Genomic DNA, 10,784 nt, shown 5'->3' with positions numbered 1-10,784 from the left:
ATACGTGTCAGGTTGTGATTGGAAGAATTCGTAAGAAATCAAATTCCTAAAGAATGGAACGTATCTATATCTTATAGGGGGGTCGACTGTATACTCGTCAAAATACGGTATATTTACCAAGGCTTCTAATGATCATTAACTATTATTATAGTCCCGGGGAGAGTTATGCTACAGTAAATTTCAATATGTTAATTTATAATAGACATCATTATTTTTGACAGTTGATATGTGGTTTTGACCTCTAGAAATTTAGTTAAATTAGTTTACTAAAAATATAATATGATCAATGTACAGTAAATTGATTAGAGAAGTTGAAAGATATTCTCAAAATATTAAGGTAAATTATAATTAATATTTTGTTTGCAATAAGTTATAATAATGTAAATTATAATATTTTAAAAAAAATATTTACAGCTATTTTTGTTTGTTAATACTTTATATTAATATATTTTTTCTCAAAAATTATAATTTGATTTTTTTTCTTGTTTTATTAGGAATTAGCAGAACTTCATCATGAGAATGTTGTTGCTCTTCTTGACTGCAAAGTAAGAAAATAATATATAGTATATTCAATGCAAAACAAAAATCAAATTTAGAATTTTAATTTAATGTGTTTTATTTTTAGGAAACATTACATCATGTTTATCTTGTGATGGAGGTAATTTTTTATAGAATTTTTAAAAATTTAAATTATTATTAATAAAACATAAAATAGTCATTTAAATGATGAGTATGAAAAATTATGTTTAGAAGTTAAATTTAAAAAATATTTATAAGTTCTATTTAAAACTATTACTGTTTTCAAGAATCATATTATTTTAACAAAAGTGATGAATTTTAATAAACTGGATTAATAATATATTATAAATTCTTTTTTAAGTTAAACAAGTATTTAATATATAATATTAAATTATGTTAAAATTTGAGAATTTACAAAAGAGTTTATTTAAATTATTCTAACTATTTATTAAAATTATATTTAAAAGAACTTAAAGCACTTCATGTCAAAATCACATAGAAAAACTAAAGAAAATACAAGAATCTGTTATCCTTTCAAATTTGTAACATGTATTCCATCTTTTTGAGATTTGAATCTTTTGTGCTTGATGTCAGAACTTTCTCATCTGAGGATGACTAATAAACTGTGGAAAGTACTTGTATGAATTTTGTTCAATTAATGTCAACTTTGTTCACTTATATTCTTTATAATGCCAAAAAACAGTTACATTTTCTTATTTTTTTTTCTAAAATTACATTTACTGAAATATTAGAGATAATTTGTGAATAGTTTCTAATTAAATGAATATATAATTTTGAAAAAATTTATCATCATCATCATGATTTTAATGAGTTATTAGTAATTTTTTATTTTCATACTATTAAAATTTGCTAAAAATAAATATTGATTCATAACTAAATTATTACTAATGAGGGAAAAAATTTTTATGATTCTACTATCAGGTGAAGTTACATTGAATATTTTTTCAAATTTTTTCACAATGTTGTTCAAAATATCATTAGTGTTGTTTATCAGTATTTATTTGGTATTATTCTTACTGTATGAATTACGAAAATTTAGAAATACAACAATCTTTGATCCAGCTAAATAATAAAGTTTGAGTTTTTCAAACTTTATTATTTAGCTGGATCAAAGTTTTTTTAATAAAGAGTTTATTTAATAAAGTTTTTCAAACTTTATTATTTTGTCAGGCAGAATCATTTTATTTATTTGTCATACAAACGTTTTTAACCGATGTGCAAAGTTTCTGAATGTTCTAATGATTTGGAACTTGATGGCAATAAGAATATGGTTGGTGAGGGCGATTCATTGAGTCACCCCTTCTTCATGCTTATGTATTCCAGTTGTTCAAGAAGCAACAATTGTTGTAACTCACTGTTTGATAACAATTTAGTTTCCTCTGGTTCCGGAAGAATACATTTTCTTTTATTTTCATTTCCAGAGGGTGGAAGAGGTATGGAAGATATAAAAGACTGCTCTTCAGCCCTTTCATCTTTCTCATTATCAAACTCACTTCGGGTTTTGACTGCTGGGGCCTGCCAATATGCCTACAGACTGTGCACCTAGAATTAATAAAAATTAATTATTTGCTAGTTGAAAGTAACACAGTAAAAATGCCTTCATTCAATGATGATTTGTTTTGCTAAATCAGGACAAATTTGTAACTTTATTGTTTACTTACCCGCAATACTATTTACAGTCAGGTTTGTCTCTCCATCCACCAAATCAAAAATCACCTTTTCTCATTCTTTTATCACAATCAGGTTATTCCCAGTCTATTTCAGATCTGTCTTCTTTTTTAAAGTCAGTTTTCATGTTGTTCATCTTCTTCATGAGTTGCTTCTTATTTATCTCAATTGCATGATTTATCTTCAGTTCTTCAATCATTTGTTGAAGGGCAGTTTCTTTTTTTCTTTTAATAGCAGGAACCTGTGACTTGTTTAATAATAATCTATATTTTTTTAAAACATTCATAAAGATCAGTTGGCTTTCTTCTTCACATGGTGATGCCATTTTGATAGTGTTGCCAGTATTTACTTAAAAGTGTAAGCATTTACTAATAAGTAAAAGTAAGCTTTTATTCACACACAAAAAGTAAGTACTTTTACTTCAAAGTTTTTACTTGCAGTAAGCAATGTTCCCTCTAATTCTTTTTGTAGCTGAGCAGAATATGTACTTCTCTGTGCAAAAGATAATTTTGCTGAGCAGATTCTGAGCAAACAAATTTTCTGAGCATATATATATATATAATCTTATTTTTTCCTATAAAAATTAAAATAATTAATTATAAAGTAGAGATTAAAATTTATTTTAAAACATACTTCCATACAAAATATTATCTTTTGCCAATGATTTAATGTATTTAATCGAAAAATATGTAGCAATAATCATATTGCAGACAGAGTGAGAAATAAGTAAACAACAATCAGTGTGGATGCTTGCCTGCGCGGCGCACAAATTCTCGTGCACGGCAACAATTTGAGCAGTGCTCGGCCGCATAGCTTAGAGGGAACATTGGCAGTAAGTACTTTTACTTTTACTAATTACTTTTAAGCATTTACTACCTTTTATTCAACCAGCCCAATATGTTAATGCTTGAGATGACAACTTCTAAACTACATATTAGCATTATCATTTTTGGTAATTGGCTATTCTATCCAATTTTTTTTACTATATTTGTCACAATGATTAGACACTGAAGACAACTGTTACTCCTTATAATATCCTTCATTGAAATCAAAATGCATTTCAGACTTTTTTAGTCCCTCATCAGTCAATTTTACAAATGTTATTCCAACATTTGATAATACATACTGGTATATACAACCTTGTCTTCAATGGCTGCCCCAGAGGTGTAGAGTATATGGTAGGGCTAATTATATTAAGATTTTATTTTGTTCTTTCAATTTTCTGTGGTTATACATGATCTTGGGTTATATGCTGCTGTGAAATCACAGTATATTATAATTATTTATTTTATGGTAAAATCTCCATTAATGGACACTCCCAAATAGCAGACACCTGTACTTAATGGACATTTTTATAATCCCTAGACCCTTCAAATAGGACATCTGTTATATTTACCTATAAGTAGAGGACACTTTAAATAATAGATGCTGTTGTCAATAACCTACCTTGTGAAAACACAAAGTCTTGCTTTCAATATTCTGAAAGAATTAGTTACAAACAAAATATTTTAAAACAAAAACAAAGAATGGTTCAAATACTCTTTGGGACAACAATTTGACTACAGGAATGTAATGAAGACTGGCTTAAAATAGGAATAGGGGGAGGAGGGCAGATTGTAAAAAGCCAAACAATACTCTTTATCTGTTAGAGACGACTAATGTGATTAGGTTGTTAATCACCACTTATCATCATACATGTTAATGTTATTAAACTTATGTCTTATTGTTGAAATTAAGCTTATGGTAACAATAAACCATAAACTTTTTCAAAGTTATTCATTCATTTGACAAGAATAGTATAGTAGCAATGAAAAAGAAACAATTTTAAGATTAAGACAACAGCATTTATTCAGTGAAAGTTCAAGACTGTGTTATGAAGGCAATTTGCCAACCACTTTAAAGTGTAGGAAGATTCAGTTTTATGGAATTTAGGACGTCATTTGTGATCTTAACAGTTTTGGCTAAAGTAATTTTTAATAAATCATGTATTGAGAAAAGCAAAAATACCAAACAACCACTGGATTACATTGGGTTACTTTCCACAGTTATATGTAATTAATTACTAAATAATTTGTGACTAGAAGGAGGCATTAGGTGCCATCTCTTATTAAATTTAATAATTATAATTAAATTAATATTTATTAAATAATTTAGAATATTCTGGAAGAAAAGAATTTGCTGAGAGTGGAACTCAAACCCTTAAATAACTGGGATGAATAATCTAAATTATTTAATAAATATTAATTTAATTATATTAAATTTAATAAGAGATGGCTCCTAAACCTCCCTCTAGTGACAGATTATTTAGTAATTAATTACATATAATTGCAGAAAAGTAGCTGATGTAATTTGGTGATTGTTTGGCTTTACAGATCTGTTGGGTTTCTTGATGTTTGTTTAAAGCAAAAATTACACCTACTTGATAACTACAAAGTAGACAAATCAATACAGTAGAGCATTGATTATCTGAATTAATTGTAAACTGGGGTTGTTTGGAAAAATGATTTTTTGGATAACTGATTATGTACGAAAAAATATATTAACCTATCCCATGTAGAAATTCGTTTAAATCCTGGCACGTTTTTAAGTACCCTCTCATGGTTATGACAGTGCTGCCAGCTAAAACATGCACACCAACAAAAATAATATTGGAGTAATCCAAGACATAGCCAAAGATTGCAGCACCACAGCACTAGCAGAAATTTAAATTTGCTGACTGGAAAGCTTTCGGTTGACATTTCGGTTGATCACTATTCGGATAATCGATGCTCTACTGTATATTGATTTTTATTAGTCACTTAGATCATAAATGATCTTATAAATGCAAAAATACCAAATACATTTCTCATCCCTTGAAGTGGCTAGCAAATTGTCTCTGTAACTCCACATTTGAACTCTTGTCATCTAAATCGATCTTCATTCACCTTTCTGTTCATAATAACAGTTTCACCAAAGCCAACCACTGCTCGATAGCATATGGCAGTGGTTGGCTTTGGTGTTAATGTATCAGGTTTAATAGAGTTATTTGTTAATAAGAGTTTCATTTTTCTTTTTCGTTACTTCCACTCAGATTGTTTTTGATAAATTAATAATTAGTCAACATTTACATTTTTTTGTCATTTTTTTTTCCTATTTAATTAAGGTATGCTCTACAATCTGTTTGCTATTTAGAATTCAATTAAAATGTGATTTTTTAAAGTTGAAAAGATAATTAATATACTGTATATATATATTTTAATTATATATGTTACATATATTTCTTGGTATTTTCATATCCCTAACACAGATTTGTTGTTTATGTAATCCATCATATTCTTCACTATATGATAACTACATTACATATTGGCAGCCATCCTGTATTTTATCTCTCAATAGCAGACAAACTTCTTGGTCTGCTATTCAGAGGTTATACTGTATTAAAATACAAAAAATCCTCATTAGTTTGAAATTCTATAGACAAAATTATTTCAACATTAAATTATCTAAGATTTACATATTGTAATATGGCAAATGCCATGTAACTGATGTAATTTATTAAGAAAATGGAAATCAGCTTTGTAAACAGAACACTACTTATGTATATAGAATACTACTTATTATTTGTATTATTAATAATAATATAAATAAACTGCAGGTAAACAGCATGTGCTAGTGAGAACCTCAGAGGTTGCCAGGTAGGTTTTATAAAGTAAAGCAGAATTCTCAAAATGTAGTCCAAATTATTTTTAAAGTAACCCAAAAAGTAATAAGTTGCCCAAGTGTAGTAGTGTAGAGCCCTACAAATATCTCAATCTGCTACTTGTAGCCATATCTTGGAACCCTGAAATTCAATCGTATTTTATGAGATAAGAGAAAAGGGTGGTTGATGTGCAAGGAGCCATCTAAAAATGTGTTAATTTTAAAGTAAAGTCATATTAACCAGATTAGAGTTGTTCATGGGCTATTGTTCTCTTACAGTATGGTGACACACAAACTTCAATCTAAATGAATGAGTTAACATACACATATCACAGTTTGGACAGGATTTTCACTTTGAATTTTAAAGTAGCAGTATTTCAAACTAACTGAATTCCTTAACTTGTAAATCTGTATATTCCTGACCAGACAAACAATACAAGATGAACTACAGTTTATGAACTAACAGGATTTCAAACTATTCAAGTTCAAATTAACAAGGATTTCCTGTAGTTCTATAAAAGTAGATTGTAGAATATATATTTTTTTAATTATTTAATATTATAGATAAGACATATTAAAATATCAGTTTAAATTTTACATGAAATTACTCTGAATTTTTTTATTTCAGTATTGCAATGGTGGAGATTTAGCAGATTATTTACATGGTAATTATTATATTACTCAATTTTTAAAATCTAATTCAAATAATTGAATAATTCAGTATAATTTAAAATGAAAAGATTTAAAATATTAAGTTTTAAGAAATTATTATGTATATAAAGCAAAACTTCACTTTGTGGCCACATTTTAGTATATACAATTTCTGGCCACATAAGTAAAGTGGACACCAAGAGAGGTTATGAAAAAATTGACATACAGAATTGTATTCAATTATTTCAAAATACAGTAGAACCTCAATTATCCGGATTTTCGATTATCTGGATTGTTCAAAATAAACAAAAATTTTACAAATTTGCTGATTTGCACTTGGCGAATTACGACACTGTTTATGTACGTGATGGAATGCATAACTTTTTTTGTTTCAACAACGTCTCACCCAGCACAGTGGTCGTAAACTCTTAAATATATTTTACGTAGTAATAAAAATATAACTTGACATACGTATTTATAAATAATTTATATTCAAATTACATCATTTCTATGACCAAGGGCGGCGTAAGGCATGGACGACGTGGGCCACCGCCTATGCCTCGCGGTCCGAAGGGCCTCGCGCCTCGAAGGTTTATGCATTACTTAAAAGCCGCGAACGCGACGAAAAAATTTTACTCGTCATAAAACGATAAATAGTTTGTCAAATTTTTATTCATAAAAATGCAGTTTCAACTGCTTTTTATTTTATAAAATCCGTCTTCTTGCGCCACCAGAGGGCCTTTTAAACAATAGGTAGTCTGTTAGCGTTGGTCAGTAGTAGTCCAAATTCAATACGAACGTTTGTTTCTTGAAAATTTGATCACGATTTAAATACAGTATTTACTTTTAATATTACCGATATGTCATCGAAAAGAAAACGTGTTGTATTATCATTAAAAGACAAATTAAAGTATTTGTTTCGAATATCTGGATTTTTCCTTATCCGGACTACCTTCATCCCCAATTAGTCCGGATAATCGAGGTTCTACTGTATTTAAAATAAAAAAATTTGATTTTATCTATTTACATTTTTAAAAGAGCAGAATAAAATAAAATTATCAAACATTTATATATATTTATTAATGAAAAAATATAAATTTTATTTTAAATAGCAAAAGGAACTTTGAGTGAGGATACAATTTGTTTGTTTTTAAAACAACTGGGTAAGATTTTTATTTATAAATTATTTTATTTAAGCATTTAAGTTATATTTACGGGCAGTTTTAGATTTCCATCTTAAATAAATTTTATAGAAAAGCTGTTAAATTATTCAAAATAGAAAATGTACTTTAAATACAATTAAGTTGATTTTCTAGACTCTGTGCTTCACAATTCTTGAATTGTGCAGCAAGGAAATCTCTCTCCCAAAATATTTTCTGAAATATTTTAAAGTTTTTAATTTACTATTGATAAGTTTTATGTTTTAAAGTTCAAAACATTTTATAGTAGAGAATTATTAAAAATAAGAGAAGAAAATTATTTAAAATCGATTAAATAATGATTATATTATTTTTTAATTTTTTTCTTAAATATAGCTGGTGCTATGAAGGCTTTGAATGCAAAAGGAATTGTCCACAGAGATTTGAAACCACAAAATATTTTATTATGTTATTCTGGAAAACCAAGTTCTTTACCAAGTGATATTACGTTGAAGATAGCTGATTTCGGATTTGCTCGTTTTCTTCAGGATGGTGTAATGGCAGCTACATTGTGTGGTTCCCCTATGTATATGGTAAATATTATAATTAATATTCTTTAATTTATTAATAATAATGATTTATGTGTTTTTATTTTGAAAATGTATATTAATTTTCAAATTTTGAATAATTAAAAATTTCATGTGACTTAACTAATATATGCTGTTGAAATTTCATCAAAAATTTCAACAGCATATATATTTTTAGGACATTTTATCAAGATTAGTTGTCAAATTCTAACTGATGGAAATATTCATTGACAAATATATTTTCAAATTATTGAAAATACAGAGATAGAGTAAGAAAAATTTCTAAATATATTTTTGTTGGAAAGCTTTGAAGTAATTTATTAGTGAAATTTAACATGCAAAATATAGATTCAAGTAGAATCATCTTTAAACTTTAGTATTCCAAGCATTTTGTGAAGATGATTTAGTGATATTAACTGAATATATCAAAAGCGTTTGTCATTGTAATAAAGTATTAAAAGAGAAAATTGTCTGTACTTGTATAATAAAATTACACATAAGAGAGATTAATTAGAGATTTTGTATCTTTCAGATGATGTACAGGGTGGGGCAGAAAGGACGAACGTTTTTTAAAAACTGTAATTGTTACTACAAAAGGTATTTGTTGGAAGATGTGAGTTCATATTGAAATAGCATTTTAGAGAATCAAGTATGGAAAACAACATTTACCATGTGGTGTCCATTATCAGTGATGCATTTCTGGAAGCAATTTTGGTGACTTCCACACAAATAGCTTCCTTCAGTTCTTGAAAAGAACAGGCTTATGCTCATATACATTTGCCTTGAGGTGTCCCCACAAGAAATAATCGCACATGGATAGGTTGGGCGAATGAGGAGGCCGATGAATGTCACTGAAACTGGAAATGAGGACAAGAAATAATGTCAGTTGATGCTCTAGCTGTGTGGGCCATTGCCCCATCCTGTTGAAACCACACACATCTGACAGGAATACGTTTCCATCATACGCAAAGATGCGGAAACGTTTTTCTATCAAATGTGTATGACTGAGTGATCCCCTTTGCATACAACTGTTTCCTCAATCGTACACAAACACATGGTGTTCTGTCATCCACATCTCCATGCCTTCAACTGAAAAGACAATGCTAAGACCTCACTACTTTCATGCTACCTACCACACATCTGTCACTCTACCTGGTGGTGAATTCTAGCCATTTCAAAAATGTATAGTAGCTGAAGATTTAATAATGCCCCACCCTGTATAGTAGCTGAAGATTTAATAATATAATAATCATAAAATAAAAAATATTTTAAAATAATTTTATTCTGTTTTAACTGAAACATAAATTAGAAATAAAATATTGTAATATTTATATTTAGTGGGAAATACTGTTATACTAGAATTTTTTATAATATAGTATAATGCATTTATTATTATTTATAAAATATAGGCACCAGAAGTTATAATGTCTCTGCAATATGATGCTAAAGCAGATTTGTGGAGTATTGGAACAATTGTTTTCCAATGTCTTACTGGAAAGGCTCCTTTTCAGGTACATAACAAATTTTTAATTACATTTACTCTTTCTGAATACTTGTATATAACAACATAATTGGAAAGACTATGTAATCAAATATTGTACATTTTCATTTATTAATATTAATTAATCAGTGATTTTTAGCAAATTTTGTTATTTTTTCACTGTCTTCTGATTTTTATATTAAAATAAGAAATCTTAATAGTTTCAAGCTATATGATTTTATAATTATACAGTAATGTGTAATTATAAAATCATATAAGTAAGTAGTTTTTGAATAATTTTTAAATATGTTAAATTTAAAACTTTATAAAATTCTTTAATAATGTTAACAAACTTGTTTATACTATAACTAAGTTATCAATTCTCTTAGCTTTTCAAGAAAATTCAGCTAAAAAGTTAATTATTTTTGAGTTTAAAAGCATTCTGATTTTTATAAATTTCTTCATGGAAAGTGCTATTCAAAGGATATCCTAGTTACAAAATGCATTTACTTGTAATCATTTTCGTTGATGTAACTAGAAATTTATGAGTGTGTCACCCACATTGCTGATGGTTTATATAGACAGCATGGTTAGATAGGCTATCATAAAAATGCAATAGCTCAATAGCTCAAGATCAATAGCAACACATCATTATGCAAGGAGCAGCTATATTGGTATGGCAGCTCCTTGCATGTCTTATTTAAATTAATGATACACATGTCAATGTATGTTAGAAAAGTGAAGAAGGTGAAAAAGAACAAGTATTAAATTTTATTCTTCTTTACATTGTGGCTGTTCATGTAGCTTAATAGTTGAGTTTGATGTTTGTTTACTATTGAACACAAGACTGTGTTATTATTAAAACACTTGGCGTTTATCCACTTTATTCAGTTGATACGGGCACTTTTACACGTTTCGGGCATATAGCCCCTCATCAGTCAACTGATAAGAAGAAACATTTACATTAGATTATTACATTTTTTAAAAATTATATAACGATTCTAAAACATATAACATTTAAGACATACCATTTAAAAAATT

The 10,784-nt window shown here is 27.9% G+C and overlaps 1 protein-coding gene across 1 annotated transcript in view; it reads left to right on the top strand.

Annotated features, from left to right (window-relative positions):
- Positions 1-483: 483 nt before the first annotated feature.
- LOC111622333 (serine/threonine-protein kinase ULK2-like) overlaps positions 484-10,784 on the top strand; it is a 66,251-nt gene continuing 55,950 nt past the window's right edge. Inside the window, exons 1-6 of the mRNA XM_023364694.1 lie at positions 484-545; positions 626-658; positions 6,515-6,551; positions 7,650-7,700; positions 8,073-8,269; positions 9,673-9,774. Of these exons, the coding sequence (XP_023220462.1) occupies positions 653-658; positions 6,515-6,551; positions 7,650-7,700; positions 8,073-8,269; positions 9,673-9,774 (393 nt within the window). The 5' untranslated portion in view covers positions 484-545; positions 626-652. The remainder of the gene's footprint in view (positions 546-625; positions 659-6,514; positions 6,552-7,649; positions 7,701-8,072; positions 8,270-9,672; positions 9,775-10,784) is intronic.

The sequence above is a fragment of the Centruroides sculpturatus genome, unplaced genomic scaffold (genome assembly GCF_000671375.1).
Source record: "Centruroides sculpturatus isolate CEXI.00-Female unplaced genomic scaffold, Cexi_2.0 scaffold276, whole genome shotgun sequence".
Lineage (NCBI taxonomy): Eukaryota > Metazoa > Arthropoda > Arachnida > Scorpiones > Buthidae > Centruroides > Centruroides sculpturatus.
The sequence above is the reverse complement of the archived record's forward strand: the minus strand, read 5'-3'. Positions and strand labels throughout refer to the sequence as shown.